General features: G+C 45.8%; 1 protein-coding gene across 1 annotated transcript; it reads left to right on the top strand.

Moving 5' to 3' along the window:
* The first annotated feature begins 261 nt into the window (after positions 1-261).
* On the top strand, positions 262-27,938 carry LOC143267035 (CMRF35-like molecule 3). The gene is made up of 4 exons (XM_076543699.1): positions 262-598; positions 4,239-4,580; positions 25,123-25,237; positions 27,498-27,938. The coding sequence occupies exons 1-4, from the start codon at positions 562-564 to the stop codon at positions 27,616-27,618; spliced, it is 615 nt and encodes a 204-aa protein (XP_076399814.1). The 5' UTR covers positions 262-561; the 3' UTR covers positions 27,619-27,938.

Here is a 27,938-nt window from a genome sequence, read left to right as displayed (position 1 = left end):
AGAGGTGCAGGAGATTCCCCAGTCAGACGTGGAGGAAGTCGGCCTAGGGTACTGAGGAGAGGGAACTAGACGTGTGCAGAATGTAGATTAATATAAACAAGTTAATTTAAGTATTAAGAAGTAATTGGGAACAAGCCTAAGCTAAGGCCAAGCTTTCATAATTAATAAAAATTCTCTGTGTCATTATTCAGGAGCCGGCAGTCCACAGAAGGCCTGTTACATGCTCTCCTCTCCCATGATCCGCTGAAGCTCACTCATGTCGCGGGTGAGCAGAGGGATTGGCTGTATTGCATCTGTCTCTACTGTCCTGTCTATCTGTGTCTCTCCTTGGGAGTCCCACCCATCTTTCAAGTTCAGATCTAGCATTGCACCTATCACCTGTACCACACATGAATGACTTGGTCTTCTCAAAGACTGGCATCCTCTTTCGGGAAATGTGCAAAAAGGAGAAGTTGTCTAGGACGTAAACAAGAGAGACCTAAAGGAAATTCAGGCTGAGCTTTGAGTTCTTGCCGGGTGTTGGCATCAGTCACCACCACAGCCAGGAGAGGAGACAGGACCATGTGGCTGTTCCCTGCTCTGCTCCTCTTCCTCCCAGGTAAGTAGCTGGGGCTTTAAGACATCACAGAGTCAGTGGTGGGGCAGGGCACAGAGTCTGCCCTGGGTTAGGGAAAACAGGAAAGGCTAATTCATTCACCAGCTGCTTACTCCCTAAATAAAAGGCAAGTCTTTGGCATCTGATGGATCCTGTGGGTGCTGCAGGAAAAACAAAATCAAAACTTAAAAAAATAAAATAAATAAATCCAGAGTGTGTTTCTCAGTCATGGGTGCTCCACAAAAGCAGATGAGTGAATGGATAAACTATTCTTTTAAAAATATGTTTATAATTTGATATTTGGCAGCCGAGGATGATCCTGAACTTGTGACTCTGACTTGTGATCCTCTGGCCTCCACCCTCTGAGTGTTGGGATTTCTAGAAATGAACCTCCATTTCGAGTTACATTCTGATTTTTAATTGACACAGTATTTAAACATACTTCTAGGGGTGTGGTAGTGCACGCCTTTAATGCCAGCACTGAGAAGGCAGAGGTAGGTGAACCTCTGTGAGTTCAAGGCCAGTCTGGTCTACACAGGGAGACCTATCTCAAAAATAAAAAAGAAACTGATAGATACAATGTCATATCTGCATGTGTGTATATAGGATGTGACGGTCAGATCCCCGTAGCTGACATTCCACCACAGGAGTCTGTCATTCCTGTGTACTAGAGGCATCGGAAATCTTCTCTATGAAGTAATTTGAAATACTGAATCGTCAACCATATTTCTCAGCTGTGTTGTACAACACTAGACGTTGTCAACTCATCAAACGACCCCTACATCCTCAGCACTCTCTCTGTCCACCTCTTCCCTGGCACCCTTCCCAGGCCGATAATGGCTATTCTGTTCACTACTTTTTTCAAGTGAACTTTTATTAATTTGAAAAAAAATGTGTCACAAAGTGTATTCACATGTAAATGTTTGGTATGTGTGTGCTCAGGTACACATGTGTGTGCACACATATGTGGAAGCCAGAGATTACCACTGGGTACCTTTATCCCTCTCCACCTTGTTTGTTGAGACAGGCTCTCCCACTGAACCTGGAGCTCACTGACTCAGCCTAGGTGGCCAGTGATGGATCCCCAGGGATCCTCCTGTCCCTGACTCCCCAGCTCTTAGGGCTACAGACACACCCCACCTCATCTGAATTTTTCCATGGGGATCCGAACTCAAGTCCTCCTGCTTCTGCAGCCAACACTTTACTGACCTGTCCATCTCCCCATCTCCCTAGCCCCAGGGGATAACTTTTTAGCTTCCACATATAAATAGAAACATGTAATAGTGTTTTTCTGCATCTGATTTATTTGACTTTCTCCAATCCCATCCCTGGGCTGCAAATGATGGAATTCAATCCTTCTATAATGCTGTTCCACTGCATTTTTATATCACACTTTCTTATCCATCCATCCACATCGAGGCTGATCCTGTGCCATGGCTGTTGTGAATCAGCTGGAGGAAACGCAGGGAAGGATCACTGCAGTACACTCTTCATTCTCTGGGCTCTGGGCTTGCTTTCTATCACTATGATACAGACCATGGCCAAGAACAGCTGGGGGAGGAGAAGGCTTGTTTACTTACATGTCTGGATCACAGTCCATCATGGAGAGAAACCAGAGCTGGAGCTCAAGGAGGGCAGGAATCTGGAGGCAGGAACTGAGACAGAGATCCTGGAGGAGTGCTGCTTACTGGCTTGCTCCCCATGGCTTGTTCAGTCTGCTCTCTTTCACTACCCAGGAGTGATGCCACCCACCATACACTAGACTTTCCTGCATCAAGAAAATGTCCCCTAGACTTGCATCAGGCCATCCTGATGGAGGCTTCTTCTTGATTGATGTTCTTTCTTTCTGCATGCCCCTAGGTGGTGTCAAGTTCACAAAAAGCTCACCAACACAGGCTTTATCCCCAAGTGTAGCTGCTGAATTATGTGGCAGTTCTATGCTTTTCTGAGGAACGTCCATACTGTTTCCCACAATGTCTAATTTACATTCCAACCCACAGTGTGTGAGACTTCCACTGTCCCACATGCACATCTACAGTTGTTATATTTTGTCTTTTTGGTAATATCCATTCTGACTGGGAGATGATGACGGCTCTCTGTGATACTGATTTGCATCCATTTCCCTGAAAATTAGTGAAATAGAGCATTTCTCCATATATTTATTGAAAATTTGTATCTCCCTTAAAAACTGTGTGCTCAGTTCATCTGCTCATGTGTGTGTGTGTGTGTGTGTGTGTGTGTGTGTGTGTGTGTGTGTGTGAGAGAGAGAGAGAGAGAGAGAGAGAGAGAGAGCAAGTGTGCATGCACACTTTATTTTATTTTATTTTTGACCCAGAATCTTACTATGTAGCTCCAGATGGCCTTCCAATCTTTTTGTAAACCAGGCTGGCCTTGAACTCACAGAGATCTGACTGCCTCTGCCTCCTGAGTGCTGGCATTAAAGCATGCACCACCATGCCCTACTCCCACCCTTATGTTTTGAGACAGGGTTCCACACTGACACTGAGGCTGGCTTGGATGGCCAAGGCTCTCAGCATCTCCTGTCTCTACTGTCCACCTCTGTGCTGGGCTCCAGGGACACACCAGCACTCCTGACATTTACATGGTTGCTGGGAACACACACTCAGGTCTTCATGCTTAGGCTAACACAGCAGGTGTCTCGCTGACTAAACCTTCACCACAGTGCCTCAGTAGATCATTTTCTAATGGATTATGATTGCTGGTGGACTCTTGAGTTGAATTCTTGCTCATATAGTCTGGAAGGTGACCTTCCAGATCACCTATCAGATGCATAGTTTGAAAAGATGCTCTCCCATGCTGCAAGCTGTCTCTTTGCTGGGTTGGTTGAATCCTTTTAGATAGAAATAATTACAATTAGCAATTTTTGTTTTCTTACCCATGCCATTAGGAACATACTTTGGTGTTATTGTTGTTGAAGTCAATACCCTGTTGCTCTTCTTTATCATTTCTAGGCAGATATTTATTATTATTTGGTTTCGTCCCTGCTATGTAAGCACCCCACTTACTGAGCTGCACCCTCAGCCCTCACTGGGAGCTTTGGGTCAGATTTACAAGGATCTGAAGGACAGCACAGGATCTGTGAGCTGTGGACTCTGTACCACAGGAGAACAGATTGGTGGCGTCATTTTGGTCAGCTTCCAAGTCATTCATCCAGGGTGGTTCCCTAAAGAACCCCTAGAAACTGTTGGAACTGCCTGAAGTGGCCGCTTCATGGCCATAGGCTGTGGCTTCTTCAGATGGATTCCTGAGGGTCATGGGCACAGAAATGAAGGCAGAATCATGTTGTGTGGACAAGGTCTTCTGACATGTCCTCTGCTCCAGGGTAATGCAAAGATGGTTGCAAAGGGATTCTTTGAAATGTACTTTTATTGGCCATTGTGGTATGAAGAGAGGTAGGTGATGGGAAGTCATGATTGCTCAGTGTCACCATTTTAACTTATGAGACCTATAACTGGGCCCTTCAGCATTTTTTTAGTCTTTAACCAAATAATGATGATTAGCTGTCTTGAAAAGGGTTAGCTCTTCCCTGATTGTTACTCAGTTGTGAACTCTTTTTGGCACAGGGTAGTGCGTCCTGATTTTAGAGTGAGAGATCAGTGGTCCATGGGTTTGTATTTTCCAGGCTTCTCCACTGCTCAGGATCCAATCACAGGTCCAGACATGGTGAGAGGTCAGCAGCAGGGCTCCTTGACTGTGCTGTGTCCTTATGACTCATCCTGGAAGGATTACAAGAAGTACTGGTGCCAAGGAGCTGATTGGAGTACATGTAAGATCCTCATTCAAACCGATGCATCAGGGCAGTTGGTGAAGAAGGACGGTGTGTCCATCAGGGATGACCAGACAGACTTCATCGTCACAGTGACCATGGAGGAGCTGAGGACAAGTGATGCTGACATTTACTGGTGTGCAATTGAGAGAACTGGCTATGATCCCCATTTTGAAGTTAATGTGAATATTGACCCAGGTAAGAAAAATTCCAGAAGATCCTGGCTGGGGTGAGGAATCAGGGACCCTGGACTGATTACTATAAAAAGTAATTACTGGAAAAAGAAAGCACAGTTGACTCTGCTGGCCCTGTTTTCTACTGAGATAAAGGTGAGCTGGGGAGGCCTTGTCTTCCGCCCCCACATGTGAGTCTTGCACATTCTCACTTGTGCAGATCTGGGGACTGAACTCAGACCCTCAGGTGTGCTAGCCACGCACTTACCACTGAACTAAACTCCCATCCTGACACCCCCAACACCACCCTTTTACATAAAATAGATGAAGCCACAGAAGCTCTATTCTACATAAGAAAGAGTAAGAAGGCTCAGATTTGTGTCTGTTGAAACTACAATAAAGACAATAGAGAAAATTGGGGCTGGAGAGAGGGCGCAGTGATTGAGAGCCCGGGCTGCTTTTCCAGAGGACTGGGTTTGGATCCCAGTCCACACAGCAGCTCACAACCATCTTCAACTCCAGTTCCAGGGGATCTGATCTCTCCTGGCCTCCACAAGCCCCACATACACATGGTGCCCATAGATATGTGCAAGCAAATACTCATAGACACATAAATAAATATTTTTTAAAAATAGAGAGAAATTGCAAAACTGAAGTTTTTCTGCACATTGCACACCAGGCAGTAATGAGTGAGCCAGGAAGGAAGCGGGTTTTAAAGGGGGGCTGCTTTGCTCCCCACATCATCTTCCTTTAGAAAAGAATTAATGTGAAGGTTTGGATGGTGACTGGAGAGCAAATCCCTTAATTCCTAGTGGGAAAAGATTAGGCCATACCCAGAGCTGGACTGTCCACAGGAGTGAACCATGTGCTGTTTGTGTCTTAGCCACAAAAACTTCAACTAAAATAATGTCAATCATTGCCCCAGTTCTGACATCCACAGCGTCAACCATGGAGAATTTCAGCAGCTATGGAGAGGATCAAACCAGCACCCTCACGTGGTAAGCAGAGCTGGACCCTGGCAGCTCTTCTCACTGGGCTGTCTCTGGGGAGTCACTTCTCACTCCTCTCTTCTGGGAGGGCTTCCAGATAAAACATAAGATGCCCAGGACTCCTAGGATCCGTGAAAAGAGTTCATCTCTAGCCTATGTATATCCCAAGCATTACATGGCAATATCTATAATTTTGAAAAAGTCATGTATCTAAATACAAAATTATCATGGCCATCTTGTAATTTTATTTGCTAAACTCAGTGACTATCTTAGAGGGACACTGGGGCTGCTGTATTCTCGTGTCAATGTTTGAGGTGGGCTCCCCAACCTTTTACCTTTTAGTATACCAAGATTTCCCTCCTAAGCCTCAGCTACAGGAAGGCAGTATCTTCTTCTGAGTGACAGAAGAGACTGAGCCTGGTCTTTGGTGTCTCCCCTATGTGTCCCCAGAGGGCAGGACAGAGGGCCATGGTTGGGTCTCCTCTGAGTTAGAGAGATTCTTCTCCCAACAGCTTCTGACTGCAGCCCATAAATAAATCTCCTTGTTCCAATGCAACTCTGCCAGCAGCCAGTGTGGGGTCCACACAGTGCAGAGGAGGACATGGGAAACTGAGGGCTGGGCTGTGCTTGGATGATGCTTCCCACTCTTGAAGGTGTCCAGAGGAATTTCCAGCACCATTGCTATCTTGGCCTAATTCTATTGCAGCCTGTTGGGGTCACGTTTCCAGGCCCAGGACACACTGAACCACAAGGCTCCTCGACCCCCTACCTTGAAGGCAGATGTCACTTCACTAGCCCTCCATGAGACTTATTCCTCAGGTCCTATCTAGTCCCTACCCCTTGTACTGTGTTCTTTCTGCCCTCTAAATCTTAAGTTAGACAAACATGTCTCACAGTGTTTTGTAGGCAGTTTTTCCTAATGACCACTGACCAGCTCTGTCCCACCAGCTGCTCCCAAATAACCACACTGTGATTTATTATTAATTATAAAGCTATCAGTCGATAGCTGAGGCTTGTTTTTAGCTGGCTCTCATGACTTAAATTAACCCATTTCTACTAATCTATGTGCTGCCCCAATGCTCATTTACCTTATCTATGCACTTTCCATGTTCCTTCTTTCACATTTTGCTGGTGACCCCCAGATGCCACCCTTCTTTCCAGCATTCTCTTTGCCCTGAAAATCCTGCGATGTTTAGTTTTTTTTTTTTAATTAATCCAGTCACAGTGGTGTATATTCACACATTGTTCCCACCTTGTAGGCTATCTAGAGGATTACTTTTTAAATTTTCTTTTTCTTCTAGTGCTTTAGAAGTGCTTTTGTTAGTTTGTTTTGCAAGTGGACGGGAGTGTTAGCCACAAAGAAACAGAGGGTAGGAGGCTTCAGAAATATATAGAGTGTGGAGCATGGTCAGAGCTCAGTCCTGGGAAATGAGTCAGGACATCTGATGCATGGTCTGACAAGTGGCAGCTCTTACATCTTCCAGGAACACTTTCATGTTAACCTGCGACTCACAGAGTATCTGAAGTTGTAGATCCTTTCCATGAGCTGATGGCCTCGTGTTGGGCCAAAGGAGAAACCAAGGATGGTCAAGGAGGGAGATGGAGTCCTGGGAAGGGGATGAGGATGACAGAGAGGTGGGGAAGAGAGGATCAATACTGTTCAGGGCCTCATGGTTCCACAGGGTATAATAAAGGAACACAAAGAACTACAGTCTCAGTGTCAAATCCAATGTGACCGAGCAGAAGCAGCACCTACCATTTCTCGATGTAGTGTGCCCAAGTCTCCTAAGATGTATGTCAGCTCCCACACAGGCAGTGATGAGATTGGGCAGGGACATCTGGGTGAAGAATGTAGCAGAAGCCAAGGTCAGAAGCTCAGGTATCAGGGAAGCCATCAAACTGACTGGAATGCAGACTAGATGAGGAGGACTTCTCAGAGACCGGTCCAACAGAACAGATAGTCAAAGGGGAATTGAGGAAAATCAGACAAAACTCCCCAGGCTGGAGCTTAGCCTGCAGGCAGCATGACCAGCCACACACTTGCAGGGAGGCCATCCTGCTTGCATCCAGGTTTGTCCTTATCTGGTCACTGAAGGTAGGACATGGACACGAGGAAGGCTGAGACCTCTATGCCCGGTGACAGCTTACTTTCTGTCTCCTTCATTTCCTGCAGGTCCCTGCTGAGCAGCATCTACTTCCAGCTCCTGGTCTTTCTGGAGGTGCCCCTGCTCCTGGGCATGCTCAGTGCAGTCCTCTGGGTGAACAGGCCTCAGAGGTGCTCTGAGGGAGGTGAAGTTGGCCTGGTGAAGGCCCAGAGTTCTGAAGCCTGTTACAGAGATAAACATCTCCCTCTAGATAGAAAATGATCTCTCTCTCTCTGTCTCTCTCTCTGTCTCTGTCTCTGTCTCTCTCTCTCTCTCTCTCTCTCTCTCTCTCTCTCTCTCTCTCTCGTGTGTGTGTGTGTGTGTGTGTGTGTGTGTGTGTGTGTGTGTGTGTGTGTTTGACAAGCCCTAGGCATGTAGTAAGAATTCAGCTGGATATGGTAAAGCTATGCCTGGAAGAATCAAAAAATTTCCTAGAGGATTTGGTGTTATTTGGCTTTTAATATAGCAGCTGTCTTCTGCTATGAATTTCATGTGCACTTTCATAGTTTTTCCCAATTGATTCTTTTCCTAACAACTACTGAACAGTGTTTATTGATCACTCTTTGGACATACATATTTAGTGTATTTGGAGGACAGCCTCAGGAAAGGTTTCCTTCCTCCAGGCAAACAGAAGTAACATTCCAGACCACAACCTGCTTGTGGTGATATTGTGTTCCCCAAAATATTGTGTACCCTAATAAACTTATCTGGGGTCAGAGAACAGAAAAGCCACTAGATACTTAGGATAGGCAGTGGTAACACACGCCTTTAATCCTAGCATTTCAGGAGCAGAAATCCATGTGTTCAAGGATACAGCCAAGCATGGTGACTCACGCCTTTAATCTCAGAAAGCAAGCCTTTAACCCCAGGGAGTGAAGGCAGATAGCAGAAAGGTATATAAGGTGTGAGGACCAGAAACTAGAAGCTTTTGGCTGGTTAAACTTTTAGGTTTTGAGCAGCACAGTTCAGCTGAGAGTCATTCGGATATGAGGACTCAGAGGCTTCCAGTCTGAGGAAACAAGATCAGCTGAGAAGTTGGCCAGGTGAGGTTAGCTGTGGCTTGTTCTGCTTCTCTGATCTTCCAGTTCACCCCAATACCTGGTTCTGGGTTTGTTTTATTAATAAGAACTTTTAAGATTCCTGCTACACCTGCTAGTCTCCTGAATTAAGGTAAATTCCATCTGGAGATACCGACTAGATTCAGGTGAACCTTAGGTACACAGCTTTGTTTCTAGTGCAAGTTAAACTCAGACTCTCCTTCCCCTCACAGCCCAAGTGGCATTCCAGAGCAATTGACTCAGAACAAAAGGGCTTTTGCATACTGGGTGCTGTGAAGTGATGAGGCAGGTTACCTAGCTCTGAGCAGAGGTGCCTCACAGGATCAGAAGGCAACAGGGTGGAGTTTGCAGATGGTAGGGGTATTAAGACCAGGTCACCAGAAGAGGAGTGGGAAGGAGCAAGGACAGAGAAGAACAAAGAGGAAGAGGAGGACAAAAAGAACTCAGAGTTATGAGAGGACAGGAGGGAAAGGGACAGAGGGAAGCTAAACATGAGAACAGATCTGGAAGTGTGTAGATAGAATTTCATCTCAGAGGAATAAAGTGGACAGATAAAAGAGCACGGTGTACTTAGATTCTTCTCCCTCAGATTATTCACACAATTAGTAGTGTCTCTTCTGGATGCCTGGGAATAAAACTAAAGAGGCTAGACCCCAATAGTCTCCGACATGTATGGTGTGTGTGTGTGTGTGTGTGTGTGTGTGTGTGTGTGTGTGTGTGTGTACATTGTGGATGCATATGTGTATGTAGAGGTCAAATTCAGGTGTCATTCTACTATCGTCTGAGACAGGGATTCTCATTAGCCTGGACCTTTGCCAAGTAGGCCAGGGTAGCTGGTGGGTACCTCAGGGGCTCATCTGCCTCAGATATTATCTTACCATTACAAACACACTCAACTGCCCCAGTGTTCACACACACACACACACACACACACACACACACACACACACACACACACACACACCAAAACAAAATAATAAAACCCATGGGCTGTGGTGATACACTCATGTGCTTACACTTACAAGGAAGGCAAGCTCTTTACCCACTGAGCCGTCTCTCCAGCCAAGAAAAGAATATTTCTATGAGGAAATGACTGTGGTCAGCAGTACCATGACTCTGGGTTCTGTGGGTTCAGCCTCAGACTACCCCCTCACCCTATAGCAGGGACAGCTGAGGTTCTGGAACCCACTCAGGTTCTCCCTCTCAGAACATCCTACAGAGCCTTCCGAGGCCTTTCTTCCTCTGATGGCCTCCAGTGGAGTAGAAAATGCAAAAAAAGTCATGTTTCTTTTTAGGGCCCCAGTTCCTTGGAGGACACATGTCATCCCAAGTCTGTGGGCCACCAGCCAGGTGTTTGACCAAATATCTGGGAAATGTGGCTTCACCAAGTGGTATAAAAAATTGCCACGGTCATATGGATGTCTGTAGCTTACACAGAGAACACACTGTATTCTCTTTTTTGTCAACACAGGCCAGGGTTGTGCATTCCAAACACAGATGGAGCAGTTGGCTGAGTCTCTGTGCACCTGACCCATGGGGCAGCTCAGTCTTGGTCCCTGAAGTCCAGACTCTCTGCCCAGTGAGACCAAATGGGGAGTGAACTGGGTGAAGGCTGCTGTCCCTCAGGAGTCACGAGCTCATCTCACCCCGTGGACCCCTCTAGGGCCGGTCTCCACACTAGGTCACTCCGCTGTCCTCGTGTTCCTTCAGAAGCATCTATTCAATGTCTAAGCACTACACACCATCCAAATACAAGCTTCAAAATGAGAAAGACCTGGTTAAATCCACAGAGGAAGCTGAAGGTTCAAAGGCAAAGGCTCAGCTGGAAATAGCTGTTCCCAGCTCTCCAGCCTCAGCCATGCTGAGTTATGCACCCCACAACACGCAGTCTTCTTCTCACACTGGGCTCTGACACCTCACATGGATGTGCACCCCACTTTGTGTGGGAAGAGACCCCCGTGAGCATCTCCTCCTGGATGACATGTTTGGACTTCTAGTGAATCTGCCTTGGTTGAGAGGAGGCTTTTCATTGCTTCAGTGGTGTAGGTGCTGGTCAGCTGCCCATGTCCAGTAAATAATCCCCACCCACACTCAATCCTAATTAAACCCAGTGGAACACACACACACACACACACACACACACACAGACACACCACACACAGATGGTATGTAATCAAAAGAAGTGCTCATTACACGAAGGTAGTGGCACATCCCTTTAATCCCAACACATCTCTAAGTTCAAGGCCAGCCTGGTCTACAGAGTGAGTTTCATGACTACAGGGAGAAACCCTGTCTCCAAAAAAAAAAAAAAAAAAAAAAAAAAAAAGGAAAGAAGTGGAAACAGGAAGGAAGTTGAGGAAGAGTAGTAGCAGTGAAAATGACCAATATTTAGTGTATATACTTGTGAAGCTGTAAAAGCATTTTAAAATAATGAAATAATAATTTAGCAAGGGAAGAGTTTCCATCTGAGTGTCCCCACCTTCTTTCCACAGCAGATTTTGTCAGCACAGCATGTCTTATGCGTGTGATACTCATGCCCCCTTCTGCAAACAGCCCTCTGGGTCCGTCCCCGCCCTTCCTATTTATGCAGATTCTTTGTCCGCACCGCTTCCCCTTTTCTTATTGCTCAACTTGCTGCCTTGTTGGCAAACTTTCACCATGACGTGTTTCGCAATTCTAGAGGGCCCGTGGGCACTGTATTTCTTCCTCCTCTCATGCTGTGATTGTCTGTGGCTGGAGGCCTGGAAAATCTGCCCTGGTGGTGAAACACCAGACCTCTCTGTCATTTGCTCATGATATGAAGATAGATCTTTCCTCAAGTCTCCTGGGATGATGTCCCTGAGCAGAAATGTGAGGCAGACACACTCCTGTCTCCCTCAAACACCGCTGGTCTGGCACAAACAGATCGTGAAGAAAACACGCAGCCCTCTAATCCATCTCCTTTGCCTCCCACATCAGGGAAAACTAGAAGCAACTTCCCCATGTTACATAGAAAACTGTAGCTGAGGTCTGTGACCCCAAGTCTTGCTGCATCCTCTGTCCCACAGGCTGTACAAGTTGGTTCTGCGCACTGAACATTTGTATTTTCACCAATCTGCTTTATGTCATTGCCCACTCTAGGAGGACACCATCCCAAGCTCCAATATAAAAAATTTAGCACAGACCTACACTATGTAAAAATTCCTTTAGAAATGTCTGCACTTATAAAATCTTGGTAAAGAAACCAAAAAAATTAGCCCCATCATTGTTACTGGACTGGACATTGTTATATATTAATGGAGTTTTTTGTCTGAATCTGTCAAATGTTGATGGACTAGACATCATTAATGTAATTTTGACTGTGTATATATTGTATATAATTATTGGATATTATTTTTCTTGTATTAGTTTTAAGTCTTTTTTAATTTTAGACAAAAAGGGGAAATGTGGTGGTATTGTGTTCCCCAAAATATTGTGCACCCTAATAAACTTACCTGGGGTCAGAGAACAGAAAAGCCACTAGATACTTAGGCTAGAAAATGGTGGCACTCATGCCTTTAATCCTAGCATTCCAGAGACAGAAATCCCTCTGGATCTCTGTGAGTTCAAGGCCACATTGGAAACAGCCAGGCATGGTGACACACGCCTTTAATCCCAGGGAGTGGTGGTAGAAAGCAGAAAGATATATAAGGTGTGAGGACCAGAAACTAGAAGCATTTGGCTGGTTAAGCATGTGGCTGGTTAAGCATTCAGGCTTTCAAGCAGCACAGTTCAGCTGAGAGCCATTCGGATATGAGGACACAGAGGCTTCCAGGATGAGGAAACAAGACCAACTGAGAAGTTGGCAAAGTGAGGTAGCTGTGGTTTGTTCTGTCTCTCTGATCTTCCAGTATTCACCCCAATACCTGGCTCAGGTTTGATTGTATTAATAAGAACTCTCTAAGATTCATGCTGGACACTTGGGGAGAGATCTTTTGAGACAGGTCCTGGTCATTTTCCCTGGCATGTTTCTTCTCCCTGGAGTCTAGAACAGACTTTCTCTGACTCCCACCTGAGCCCTGGGTTCCAGGTCTCCAAGGCCACAGAACAACTAACTAGGGGGCTGAAGAGGAGAAGAATTGGTGGCAGCCACAGGGTCCTGCTTCCCGTCTCACAGTGTCCTTCATCTACAAACAGTTGTGTCTCCAGATCTTAGAAAAGAGCATTCACATCCTATCTGATTCTCCTCTGAGTTTTGTCCTGAAAAAAATAATTTGTGTGTGTGTGTGTGTGTGTGTGTGTGTGTGTGTGTGTGTGTGTGTGTGTAATTGTGGGCACAGACAGATGGTGATATATTGTGTACCTTAATAAATTTACCTGAAGATCAGAGAACAGAACAAGCTCAGGTAGTGGTGGCACACACCTGTAATCCTATCACTCTGGAGGCAGAGATCTATTTGGATCTCTGTGAGTTCTAAGCCATCCTGGACCACATGAGATTGACTCAGTCTAGGAGAGGAACAGAGCCAGGCAGTGGTGGCACACACCTTTAATCCCAATACTTGGGAGTTGCATGCCTTTAATCCTAGCACTAGGAAAGTTGAGACAGGAAATGATATGGCTGGGGCGGGAAAGTTATATAACGCATGAGGAGACAGGAACTAAAGTCTTTTGAATGAGGAATCTTTTCAGACTGAGGAGTCCCAGAGGTAAGAGGCAGCTTATTCCTTTGTCTCTCTGATCTCTCAGTATTTACCTCAATTTCTGGCTCTGGGTTTTTATTAAAAGACCAATTAGAATTTGTGTTACACAGACACCTACACTGTGTGTGTGTGAGTATGCTATGGCAGGAGTGTGGAGGTCAGAGAACACTGTTATACACTCGGTCCCTCCTCAGCCTTTCCTTGGGTTCCAAGGACAGAACTAGGGGTGCTGGCATTTACTTACTCAACAGTAATTTCACATATTTACCCTTATTTCTTTTAATTCCTCCCTCTGCCTTTTGTTAAATTCTTCAACTTCCTCCCAATTTCAAGCCTTAAGATACAGTGGCTCAGGGTTCAGAAACGTGACAAGGGACAGTTGGTGCCAAGTGTAGGGGAAGGGAAGGAAGGCAGATTCTGGAGCCACCTCAAGGCCAGAGCATCACTGGAGTCCTGAGATCACAGTCACCATACTGCCAGGTACCCTGGTATGAGTTTCTTTTTGTAATTAAAATTTTTATTTTATGTCCATGGGTATTCAGCCTGCATATTTTTCTGTGTACTATATGTGATCCTGGTGCCCACAGAGGCCAGAAGAAGCCAGACGATCCCCTGGATCTAGAGATACAGAGGGTTGTGAGCTGCTCTATAAACGCTGGAATCAATCCTGGCTGGTGGAACAGTGGCAGGTGCCCTTAACCGCTGAGCCATCTCTCCAGTTCCTGCCATGAGTTTTTTATTTATTATTATCATTTTAAATTATGTGTATCTATCTGTATGTGGGTATGTGCATGTGAGTGCAGGTGTCCAGAGAATCCAGAAAAGGGTGCAGATTCCTTAGCTGGAGCTCAGGTGGTGGTAAGCCACCTGGGGGCAGGGATGCTGGGAACTGAATTCAGGTCCTCTGCAAGAGCAGCAGACATTCTTTTTTTAATTTTTATTTATTCATTCATTTTACATGTATGGGTCTTTTGATTGCACACATATCTGTGCACCGTATGCATGTCTAGTGCCACACAGAGGCAAGAGGAGGGCGTCAGCTTTCCTGGAACTAGAGTTAAGGATGGTTGTAAGCCTCTATGTAGGTGCTGGGTATTGAACCTAGGTCCTCTGGAAGAACAACAACTTAACCACTGAACCATCCCTCCAGACCCTAGCATGGTTTCTGACAAGGACAGACACTGTCCATCATGTATCCAAACTGACCACACCAATTAATAATGAAAGGGGCATGATGAACAAATTGTGAAGAGATGCAGGGTGGTCGTGCAAGTCCTCTCTAGGGACATGGCTTTTCGTCTGGGACCCACAGGGGAAATGCTATAGAATGGCAGCCAAATAATCTGCTTTAAAACCATGAAATGAACCAGGGGGTGGGAATGCATGCCCTTAATCCCAGCACTCAGGAGGTAAGGGAGACAGATCTCTGTGAGTTCGAGTCCTACCTGGTCTACAGAGTGAGTCCCAAGACAGTCAGGACTGTATAGAGAAACCTTGTCTCAGAAATAAAGAGGATGATGAGAGAAGGGCAGCAAGGCAGAGGCAGAAATGGGATCATGAGGGAACAGTGTCAATCACATAGGAAAAAGCCAGCCTCTGTGTCAGTCAAGGACAAGCTGATCCACCTGTTTGTCTGATCTATGCATCTATCCATCGATCCATCGATCCATCTATCCATCTATCCATCGATCCATCGATCTGTTCTAGTTTGCTCTTGTTGTTGCTGTGATAAAACACTGACCGAAACCGACTTGCTGGGAGGACAGGCTCCATCTGGCTTCAATTTCACGATCCTGCATTCTGAAGGACGTGTGAGGGAACTCTGCAGGAACCTTCAGGCAGGAACTGAAAAAGAGGCCACGGGAACGCAGCTTACTGGCCTGCTCTACACGGCTTACTCAGCCTGCTTTCTTGTAGAACCCAGGACCACCTGCCCAGGGGTGGCATCACATATGCTGGCTGGGCCCTTCCATATCAATTAGTAATCAAGAAAATATTTGGTCACAATAGTAAGAAAAATAACTAATACAAGGCCTTTGATAAAAGAAGGAAAGAAGAAAAAGAAGAGAAATATAATAGACAGATAGACAGACAGACAGGTGACAGTGTTTAGTAAGTTTTTGTCAACTTGATACAAACTAGAGACTCCTGGACGAAATAACCTCTATTGAGCAATAGTCTCCATCAGACTGGACCAGTGAGCATGTCTGTAGGTATATTTTCCTATAGCAATATGACATGAACGATGTCTTGGTTGCATATTTTGTCTCTCTCTGTGTCGGTGTCCATCTGTCTGTCTGTCTGTCTCTCTTTTTCCCTCTCTCTCTGTCTCTCTCTGTCTCTGTCTCCCTCTCTCTCCTTCTCTCTCTCTCTCTCTCTCTCTCTCTCTCTCTCTCTCTCTCTCACACACACACACACACACACACACACACACACACACACACACACACACAGACACACTCCCCACCCAAACACACATGTGCAAAAAAGTAAACACAATCACATATACAGAACTTAGTTCCCCTGCCCCAGGTCTTCCCTGTTTCCATGGACACCTTCCCTCCCTGTCCCCTTACTTCCCTACCCCTCAGTCTCAAGTCCAGGGTCTGACAAGGACAGGGTCCCTCCTCAGACTCCTCTAAAATAGAGGTCACTTTAGGACCAGATCCCAGGGAGCCTCAAGCCTGGCCCAAATGAGAAGCCAGAACCGATACTCATGTTTGCTGTGGATATTGTTCTATATAAATAAAACACTGGTGGCCAGTGACGAGGCAGGAAGTAGGTGGGACAAGGAGAGAGGAGAATTCTGGGAAGCGGAAGGCTGAGGAGAGAGACTGCAGCCACGGCCAGGACAAGCAGCATGTGAAGACGCTGGGAAGCCACCAGCCACGTGGCAAGGTATAGATTTATAAAAATGGGTTAATATAAGATAAAAGAACAGTTAGCAGGAAGCCTGCCACGGCCATACAGTTTATAAGTGATATAAGTGTCTGAGTGATTATTTTATAAGTGGATTGTGGGACTGCGGGGCTTGGGGAACCTGGAGAGAAGCCCTCCAGCAACAAATGGCGCCCAACAGCTCGAGTTTCCACCTTAAACCTCAGAATATTTAATAACCAATTCTAAACAGAGCCAAAACCAGGTTCCTGCTTTTTATCTCATACGGGCAGCTAGACAGCGCAAAACGCAGGTTTGAACACTGGCGGGTTCCTGGCGTGTGTGTTTGACCATCAGTATGGCGGATATGAGGCATCTGCCAGCGGCACATTAAGCTGTGTGGTAGATTTAGTCTTTACTACTATTAAAAAAAAAAAAAAAAAGAGGTTTCTGGGCTACACGCTGCTTTGATAAAAACATAGACCTACTATTTCTGAGAATTGATGGCTCCTCAAGCTGGCGGAAAACGTACCACTGCCATGTTGGAAAGCTGAAGTGGGCGGAGCCAGCAGCCACAGCGCTGTTTCAGTCTTAGAATGTACAGTTTAAAGCAATAGGCTCGAGGTAATATAAAACATAAGCCACATAAAGATGGCTACCACACAGACAATCTGGATTATGTTATCTTTGATATTCATAACTGAAGAAAAACATTTGATTGCAAAAGCTGTTAAGTTATGCCAAAATGTATATTTTAAAGGTACCTTCACTTCAAAATTTGGATTTAAGGATATGTTGCTTTGGAAAAGAGATTCTGCTTTTGTTTCCACAGAAAGCCAGAGGCTGTGGATTTGTTCCAGATTAAGATACATCAGGTTTCACCAGCCAAGACCCCCTGAAAGGTCTCCGATGACACCATGGCCCAGATGATCCAACATCCAGAGCGGTTTCAAGGCAACTGGTTCACACAATACAGCCTCACGGACTACCCCATAGGTCTAAAATTTTCTTTACATCCCCATAAGATACAGCGCCCCCCTCCAGCAGGAAGTAGTAAGAGATGCTACGCCCAAATTCCCAAATATACCAAGCTGGCTTTAGAGGTGGAATTGGCTCACTCCCCCTCTAAACCCAGACATATTGCTTTAAAAAAAAAATGGTTAAGAGATTCTTGTGTCCCAAATCAGAAGAGCCCTCTGGTGTGGGACAGAGAAAAACCAATATTTTTATTTAAAACAGGTTGATTATAAATGTGATCTCTTTCTAAAAAAGAAAAGGGGATATGATATGGATATATAGGATATGGAGATGATAAGATAAAAGGGTAGATTAATGAACCTACTTTTAAAGAACAACTTGTTTAAAATGTTTTACATTGGTATAGATTTTAGTTTATGTTTAAAATGTTTTACATTGGTATAAATTTTGGTTTGTTGATACAGACTTGAGGTTAATTTTGTTATACTGTATATATATATTTCTATTCTTGTTTGAGGTATTATGTTTATGTAACTCATTTAAAATTGTAATGGATAATTAAAAATAGATTAATAATTAGTCATCTATGATAATCATATCTGTAGCCATGTTAGTTAAGTTTTCTAGGTATACATAGATATATTTCAGATAGATAGGTAATCTTCAAACACTTCATAGACCTAGAGAATATGGCATTTAAATAACTTAGAATTCTATTGACGTGAGACACAATTGCTCCTGGCTGCACCAATTGATCCCGAGAGAATGTTGGGCTTCTAAGACATTTCCATTTGGAAGTTTGTCTTTTTGGCACAAAATGGCCTACTGGGCAAAGAACTGCCCTTGCCTTGATGGCTGACAGTACAAATGCAATGCTCTCCTTTCTGGACAAGCGGGACACAAGGAAAGCGACCACTGTTCTCTGCCAAGACAGGGTAAGATGGTCTTTCAGAAATCCTGCTTCTGAAAATGATCTGTCAGATACTCTAGGCCTGTAGCCAATTTGAATGCACCAACAATGCTGAGAAACATTAGGTGACTGTCCAGGCTGCCAGCTGTCTTGGTCTACTCTTACAAGATTCCCGAAAGTTGCTTGCATCCATCTACCATTTCTCAGGTACCATTATGTTCCTTCTCAGGTCTTTGATGTGGTTGAAAACTAGATAGTTGTAATTTCCTCAGTTATGATAAAAGATAAGTTAGATATAAAACCTTAAACTCACAAATATAAGATAGATAGGACATCTTCTTTAATATTGTAACTATAATTCTTCTTCGGTAATTGTTTTGTTATATATAATTTTACCATGTTAAAGTTAAAACCTTCCTTTTTAAAAAAAAAAAAAGAAAAAAGGGCAAGTGCTGTGGATATTGTTCTATATAAATAAAACACTGGTGGCCAGTGACGAGGCAGGAAGTAGGTGGGACAAGGAGAGAGGAGAATTCTGGGAAGCGGAAGGCTGAGGAGAGAGACTGCAGCCACGGCCAGGACAAGCAGCATGTGAAGACGCTGGGAAGCCACCAGCCACGTGGCAAGGTATAGATTTATAAAAATGGGTTAATATAAGATAAAAGAACAGTTAGCAGGAAGCCTGCCACGGCCATACAGTTTATAAGTGATATAAGCGTCTGAGTGATTATTTTATAAGTGGATTGTGGGACTGCGGGGCTTGGGGAACCTGGAGAGAAGCCCTCCAGCAACACATGTTTCCCAGGATCCTTCATCCTGCTCTGTCCCAGCACTGTACAAGTCTCCATGGGGGGAATTTCTGAGAAGAGGAATACAGGACATGACAATGTGTTTACCACCCACATTTACCACCCAGGAGGATTAACAAGATCCAAGATGCAAAGAGGAGACTGGCCAAGCATCCTTAAGAACTGTCCCATGAACCTCCCACTCACAACGAACTCAAGAGGGTTTCACTGGAGCAACAAGGCACACATGGTGTGGGATTCACAAGAGTGAAGGAGGTGGTTCCTCTCCTCACGGAGATGGGGCAAGATAAGATGGACAGATCTCAAGTCAGCTCAGGAAGTGGCTTGTTACAGAGGATGGACAGCATGAACAAAAAAGGAAATCTCTCAAAGGCTGGCCATAGGTGGGAAGGTTGTGAAGCCCTTAGCTGAAGTCTGGGGGACAGGTGACATCCTCAATCCATGATCATGGATGTGTCTCTCACTGGGAGTGATAGGAACCTGGGCCCCTGAGTCCTGAAGCATCTTCAGAGCACTTCCTGTACCAGTTCATCTGGAGCCTCTCAGGGGAGCAGGAAGCAGAGGACAGAAAGGAGAACTTGGCATGTGAACACTGGACTTTCTAGAAGAACACTGCCCCTCCTCCTCTTGGGCTTGGTGTGGACAGGAGACATCAGAGCTGAAGAAATGACCCCAGGAGTGATGGAAGTGTGGCTGCCTTCAGCTCTGCTCCTCTTGCAGGTCCCAGGTGAGCACAGGGATGGGGGTGGGGTGGGGTTACAACTCTGAAAGGGGAAATCCTGGAGTAAGTGAGAGGGCAGGATGGGGGATGGGAGGTGGGAGAGAGCAGCCAGCAGAGGAAGATGGGACCAGAGTGAGGACAAGGAGTGATGGGGGGGGCAGGAGTGGCCCGTGTCACCTCACAGGTGCTGTCAGGATTCAGTGCACAGTACAGTCATGACTACCACACCTGAGACAGTCAGGACCTGCTGAGAGGTTTAGCTGTGACAGACATTGTCATAACACCACACAATCTCTATTGTGTACACACATGTATTTGCATGCATGCATGTGTGCATACCAAACATACACAAGCACTGATTCTCACAGAGACATACACTCATTATTTACATAGGTAAAATCTCTCTCTCTCTCTCTCTCTCTCTCTCTCTCTCTCTCTCTCTCACACACACACACACACACACACACACACACACACACACGTGTTGTTTCCTCCTGGGCCCTTCCTTTCTCCAGGGACAAGCCCCCTCTCCGCCCCCTCTTCAGGACAACACAGGTGCTCACCTCAGTCCTGACTCCTGGGTCTAACAAAGCCTGTCCTCTTTCTCGATGCTTCCTCCAGACCAGGCAGCTCTCTAAGAGCTGACGAAGGGGGGCCTGACCCCCATCCACCTTCCAGGGTGCAGAATTGGGGCTTGTGTTTTCCAGGCTGTGTCCCTCTGCATGGCCCCAGCAAGGTGACAGGCACTGTGGGGGAGTCCCTGAGTGTGCAGTGTCAGTACAAGGAGGAACACAAGACTAATGACAAATACTGGTGCAGAGTGTCACTGCTACCATGTAAAGAGATTGTCAGGACCAGAGCCTCAAAAGAAGCTGGGAAAGGCCGAGTGTCCATCAGGGACCATCCAGCCACCCTCACCTTCACAGTGACCTTGGAGAAACTCACCCTGGAGGATGCAGGCACCTACAAGTGTGGGGTGGACATGCCACATATTGATGACTCCTTAGGGATCTATCCCTTCTTGGGGATTGATGATGATTCCCTCAAGGTTGTGGTGTCCGTGGTTCCAGGTAAGCTCCCTTCATTTCAGGGCATCCTGAGTCCAGGTAAGTCATTCCCTCACGAAGGAAGGAAGCCAGATACAGTAGCATGGTGAGCTTGGTGAATCAGTGACTCAGGCCACAGGGGGTGTGAGTCCACATGTGCCTTGTGAGAGCATGTGTGGTATATGTGATAACGAATGTACACCAGTATCTGTGTGTGCGTGTACACACAGGCACAATGGGGAACCTGAGTTTTTAGAAACTCTCTTTTTATGACATGTACTTACTTACTTTCTTGCGACTTACTTACTTACTTACTTTCTTACTTACTTACTTACTTACTTACTTACTTACTTACTTACTTAAGACTTACTTACTTACTTACTTACTTACTTACTTACTTACTTACTTAAGACTTACTTACTTACTTACTTACTTACTTACTGACTGACTGACTGACTGACTTACTTACTTACTTACTTACTTACTTACTTAAGACTTACTTACTTACTTACTTACTGACTGACTGACTGACTTACTTACTTACTTACTAAGACTTACTTACTTACTTACTTACTTACTTACTTACTTACTTAAGACTTACTTACTTACTTACTTACTGACTGACTGACTGACTTAGTTACTTACTTACTTACTTACTTACTTACTTAAGACTTACTTACTTACTTACTTACTTACTGACTGACTGACTGACTGACTGACTGACTGACTGACTGACAGACTTACTTACTTACTGACTTACTTACTTACTTACTTACGACTAACTTTGGGGACTTGCCGTGATGTGTGTCCCTCAGAGGAGAGCTTCTGGCACTTAGTTCTCTGTACACATGTGGTCCTGGAGCTCGAACTCAGGTCACCAGGCTTGGCAAGCAGAGCCTTTACCTCGAAACTGTCTCATCAGCCCCTGTTAGAGATTCTCTGTGTGTTCATGCGACAGTGTCAGGCCTGAACCTTTCTAGAGACAAGCCCTGAACCACTGGCACTTTGTGACTTCCTGTCCTGATAGGAGACAAGTCCTCTCCAAAGGATAATTTGTTCCTGATCCATCTCTGTATGGAAACAGTAACCAGTCTATCTGCTCCCCTCTCTCAAATGCTGCTTTGGCCTGAGACTGAGTGGACACTTCCCTTCCATGGAGGTCCCAAGGTGCCAGCCTTATCACAGTGGTTCTGGGGCTTCTGAGAGGAACCAGAGACACAAAAAGGAGGGTAGATTGTATATGGGGGTTCTTGATCCCTTCAAAATCCTCTGTGGGTTCATAGTGAGGAGTGTGGAACCAAATACCACTGGTGTCTCTCGGTCCCCTCAGTGGAGGCCACTCTCCACAGGGTCCTTTAAGCATCTGTCTTTCTAGAACTTTCCATCTGGCCATTCCTTAGAAAAGACTGTCCAGTGGCCTGTCTGGGTGACAGTGTGGGGATGACTGGGCCAGGCAGACAGAGTCCCACCACTCTGTGTCTGTCCCCAGAAGGATGGAGGACAAGGAGGCAAAAGGTGTCACTGAGACCAGAAGGGACCTGGCACCAAGTGTCTTGTCTCTGACACTTAAACTCTCCTCTGCAGGAAGACTGGCCTCCAGTTTGAAAGTGCCAACCAGCCCCAATGCACCATGGGAAGGCCTGGGGAGGGAAGCCCTGACCAGGACTTGGTGGGGCCATGGGGCTTGTAGGCTGTCACACAGCGGTCCTCCGTGTCCCTAGGGACCCCTGTGCAGCAGAGCTGCAGAGGTTTCTGTGGGGAGGACATGGAGTGGAGGTCACTGGGACATTCTGTGTTTCTATCCCTTGCTCCTGTCTGGGGGATGATGACTGCTCTCTGTAATTCTGATTTGCATCCGTCTCCCTGACAATTAGTGAATGGAGCATTTATTTTTCCATATATTTATTGGTCATTTGTACCTCCTTTGAGAACTGTGTGCTCAGTTCATCGGCTCACATGGGTGTAGGTGTGAACAAGTGTGCATGCATACCTTTATTTTTTTATTTTATTTTATTTTTGGCACAGGGTCTCACTATATAGCTCGAGATGGCCTGAAACTCTTTATATAAACCAGGCTGGCCTTGAACTCACAGAGATCTGTCTGTCTCTGCCTCCTGATTGCTGGCATTAAAGCATGCACCACCACGGCCTTCTCCCACTTTTGTATTTTGAGACAGGGTTCCTCTCTGATACCGAGGCTGGCTTGGATGGCCAAGGAGCTTCCAGGATCCCCTGTGTCTACTGCCTACCTCTGTGCTGGGCTCCAGGGACACACCAGCACTCCTGATATTTACATGGTTGCTGGGAACACACACTCATCTTGATGCTTAGACTAACACAGCAGGTGTTTCGCTGACTAAACCTTCTCCACAGCGCTTCAGTAGATTTTCTACTGGATTATGATTGCTGGTGGACTCTTGAGTTGAATTCTTGCTCATGTGGTCTGGAAATTAACCTCTTGTCAGATGCATAGCCTGAAAAGGTGCTCTCCCAGGCTAGAATCTGTCTCCCCACTCTGTTGATTGAATCCTTTTAGTTTGAAATAATTACATTTAGTACTTTTTGTTTCCTTACCTGTGCCATTAGGAACACACTTTGGTGTTATTGTTGTTGTTATTGTTGAATCTAATACCCTGAAGGGCTTCCTTTACTGGATTTAAAGTAGTATTTATTTTGTTTGTTTTGTGCTTCCTATGTAAGTACACAACCCCACACACACAACCCCTAGAGACTGCTGGACTCCCTGAAGTGGCCTCTGTATGGCCAAAGAATGTGATGTCTTCAGATGGAACTTTTGAGGGCCATGGGTACTGAAATGAACTCAGGATCGCATTCTGTGCACAGTCTCTTCTGACACGTCCTCTGCTCCAGGGTAACACAAATATGGTTGCAAAAGGATCCTTAAATGTACTTTTATTGTCTACTGCCGAGTGAAGAGGTGTGGGTGACAAGTGTCATGATTGCTCAGTGTCACCATTTACCTTCTCAGACCTGCAACTGGGCCCTTCAGCATTTTTTTTCTTGAGTCTTTAACCAATAGCATGGCGATGATCTGTTTTGAGAAAGGGCTTGCTCTTAATTGATATTAGGTTATGAACTCTTTTCAGCACAGGATATTGTGTCCCATTCTTGGAGTGGGAGATCAGTTGTCTGTGGTTTTGTATTTTCCAGGCGGTTCCACTGCTCAGGATCCAATCACAGGTCCAGACACGGTGAGCGGTCAGCAGCAGGGCTCCTTGACTGTGCAGTGCCGTTATGACTCATCATGGAAGAAGCACAAGAAGTACTGGTGCCAAGGAGCTGATTGGAGTACATGTGAGATCCTCCTTAAAACCAACGCATCAGAGCAGTTGGTGAAGAAGGACCGTGTGTCCATCAGGGACGACCAGACAGGCTTCATCGTCACAGTGACCATGGAGGACCTGAGGATAAGCGATGCCGGCATTTACTGGTGTGGGATTGAGAGATCTGGACGTGATCTCCATTTTGAAGTTAATGTGAATATTGACCCAGGTAAGAAAAATTCCAGAAGATCCTGGCTGGGGTGAGCAATCGGGGACCCTGAACTCATTACTATAAAAGTCTTACTGGGAAAGATAACCACAGCTGACTCCTCTGCCCCTGTTTTCTAATGAGATAAAGGTGAGCTGGGGAGGCCTTGTCTTCCCACCCCCACATGTGAGTCTTGCATATTCTCATTTGTGCAGATCTGGGGACTGAACTCAGACCCTCAGGTGTGCTAGCCACAAACTTACCACTGAACTAAACTCCCATCCTGACACCCCCAACACCACCCTTTTACATAAAATAGATGAAGCCACAGAAGCTCTATTCTACATAAGACAGAGTAATAAGGATCAGATTTGTGTCTGTTTAAACAACTACAGTAAAGACAGTAGAGAAAATTGGGGCTGGAGAGAGGGCGCAGTGATTAAGAGCACTGGCTGCTTTTCCTGAGGACTGGATTTGGATCCCGGTCCACACAGCAGCTCACAACCATCTTCAACTCCAGTTCCAGGGGATCTGATCTCTCCTGGCCTCCACAAGCCCCACATACACATGGTGCCCATGGATATGTGTAAGCAAATACTCATAGACATATAATTAAATATTTTTTAAAAAAGACAAAAATGTGCAAAACTGAAGTTTTCCTGCATATTGCACACCAGGCAGTAATGAGTGAGCCAGGAAGGAAGCGGGTTTTAAAGGGGGGCTGCTTTGCTCCCCACATCATCTTTCTTTAGAAAAGAATTAACGTGAAGGTTTGGATGGTGACTGGAGAGCAAATCCCTTAGTTACTAGTGGGGAAAGATTAGGCCATACCCAGAGCTGGACTGTCCACAGGAGTGAACCATGTGCTGTTTGTGTCTTTAGCCCCAGAAACTTCAACTAAAATAGTGTCAATCATGGCCCCAGTCCTGACAACCACAGCGTCGACCATGGAGAACACTGGCAACTATGGAGGGACTCAAACCAACACCCACACCTGGTAAGCAGAGCTGGACCCCGGCAGCTCTTCCATCACTGGGCTGTCCCTGTGGCCTCTCCTCTGAATAAAACACAAGATGCCCAGGAGTCCCAAGATACATGAAAACCTTTCATTTTTAGCTTATGTACATCCCTAGCATTACACGGCAATATCTATAATTTTGAAAAAGTCATGTATCTGAATATCAAATTGGCCGGGCCATATTGTAATTTTATTTGCTAAACTCAGTGACTATCTTAGAGGGTCACTGGGGCTGCTGTATTCTCAGGTCAAAGTTTGAGGTGGGTTTCCAACCTTTTACCTTTTAGTATACCAAGACTTCCCTTCTAAGCCTCAGCTACAGGAAGGCAACATGTTTTTCTGAGTGGCAAAAGAGACTGAGCCTGGACTTTGTTGTCTCCCCATGTGTCCCCCAGAGGGCAGTACAGAGGGCCATGTTTGGGTCTCCTCTGAGTTAGAAGAGATTCTTCTCCCATCATCTCCTGCTCCAGCTTCATAAACAAACCTTGTTCCAATGCAACTCTGCCAGGAGCCAGTGTGGGGTCCACACCGTGAGAGGAGGACATGGGAAACTGAGGGCGGTGCTGTGCCAGTATTATGCTCGTCAATCTTGAAGGTGTCCAGAGGAATTCCCAGCACCTTATAGCTGCTTTGGCATAATTCCATCCCAGCCTATTGGGGTCAAGTCTCCAGGTCAAGGACACAGCTAAAACACAAGTCCCCAAATCTCCCTATAGCAAAGGCAGAGGTCACCTCACTAACCCTCCCTGAGAATTGTCTCTCAAGTCTTATTTAGTCCCGCTCCCCTCCGACCTCTATTGTGTTCTTTCTATCCACTAAATCTTAAGGTACACAAACATGTCTCAAAACACTCCCACCTTGTAAGCTAGCTTGAAGATCACTTTTTAAATTTTCTTTCTCTCCTAGTACTTTGGAAGCGTTCTTGTTAATTTGTTTTGTAAGTGGATGGAGTGTTACTTATGGAGAGACAGAACGTAAGAGGATCCAGAAATGTATAGAGTTCAAGAGATTGTAGAGCATGGACAGAGCTCAGTCCTGGGAAACATGTCAGCACATCTGATGCATGGTCTGACAAGTGGCAGCTCTTCTCTCTTCCAGGAACATGTTCATGCCAACCTGTGACTCACAGAGTATCTGCAGTTGTAGATCCTTTCCATGAGCTCAGGATGGCCTTGTGTTGGGCCAAAAGAGAAAACAAGGATAGTCAAAAAAGGAGATGGAGTCCTGGGCAGGGGATGAGGATGACAGAGAGGTGGGAATAGGGGATCAATACTGTTCAGGGCCTCATGGTCCATGGGGTATAATAAAGGAACAACAACAAAAAAAAGTACAACATGAGTATGAATTCATGTGACAGAGCAGGAGCAGCCACCAACCATTTCTTAATGTAGTGTGTCCAAGCCTCCTAAAATGTATATCAGCTTCCACATAGGCAGTGATGAGATTGGGCAGGGCAATCTGGGTGAAGAATGTAGCAGAAGCCAAGGTCAAAAGGTCAGGGAACAGGGAAGCCTGCAGCCTGACTGGAATGCAGACCAGATGAGGAGGACTTCTGGGAGACAAGCTGTCAGGAGACCAGGGTTGGGGTTCCAACCTGACCTATTGCAGGGTCCCTTGAAGTGAGGAATTTGAGAAGCGCTAGACAGAAATTATAGAAGTAGACGAAGAAAAAGAAACACAGGATAGGTTTAGGAGGGCTCTGAGTCAACACCCAGCAGCCTTGAGTTTGTTTCCAATGGGCTTTTTATACAAACTAGCAAGGGGAGAGGCAAAAGACCTCCCACTTTCAAGATCAAAGCACAAGTTACAACCAAGTGTAGACCCTTCCAAACACCTGGTAACCCATGCCCCATGGCAAAGCATCTTGTGATTAGGCCCTGAAGTATAAGACACTGGTGACCATGCCTTTGCACCCTATTATGCAGCCTTGGAGAACAACATCAACTGCGACCCTCTGACCTTGAGTCAAACCCAAAGTTGAAATCTTTGTGGACTCACACAGTCAGCCAAATAGAGAAGGGAGTGGTTCAAGAAGAGAGGTGGGAATCAGGCAAAGCTTCCCCAGGCTGGAGCTTAGCCTGCAGGCAGCTTGAACAGCCAGGGACCTGCAGGGAGGCCATCCTGCTTGCATCCAGGTTTGTCCTTATCTGGTCACTGAAGGCTAGGATATGGACATGAGGAAGCCTGAGACCTCTATGCCTGGTGACAGCTTACTTTCTGTCTCCTTCATTTCCTGCAGGTCCCTGCTGAGCAGCATCTACTTCAAGCTCCTGGTCTTTCTGGAGGTGCCCCTGCTCCTGGGCATGCTCAGTGCAGTCCTCTGGGTGAACAGGCCTCAGAGGTGCTCTGGGGGGAAGTGAAGATGGCCTGGTGAAGGACCAGAGTTCTGATGCCCAGTAAAGAGAGAAACACCTTCCAAAAGACACAAAATACTATCTCTCTCCCTGGTGTGTGTGTGTGTGTGTGTGTGTGTGTGTGTGTGTGTGTGTGTGTGACAAATTTTGGTGTCATTGTACTGTTGTCTGAGACAGGATTTCTCATTGCCCTGGACCTTTGCTAAGTAGACCAGGCTAGCTGGTGGGGAACTCCAGGGACCTACCTGACTTTACCTCCTATCTGGGCATTACAAGCACACAAAACTGCCCCACCTTTACAGCACACACACACACACACACACACA

The sequence above is a fragment of the Peromyscus maniculatus genome, chromosome 8 (genome assembly GCF_049852395.1).
Source record: "Peromyscus maniculatus bairdii isolate BWxNUB_F1_BW_parent chromosome 8, HU_Pman_BW_mat_3.1, whole genome shotgun sequence".
Classification (NCBI taxonomy): Eukaryota; Metazoa; Chordata; class Mammalia; order Rodentia; family Cricetidae; genus Peromyscus; species Peromyscus maniculatus.
This window is presented reverse-complemented; position numbering and strand designations above follow the sequence as displayed.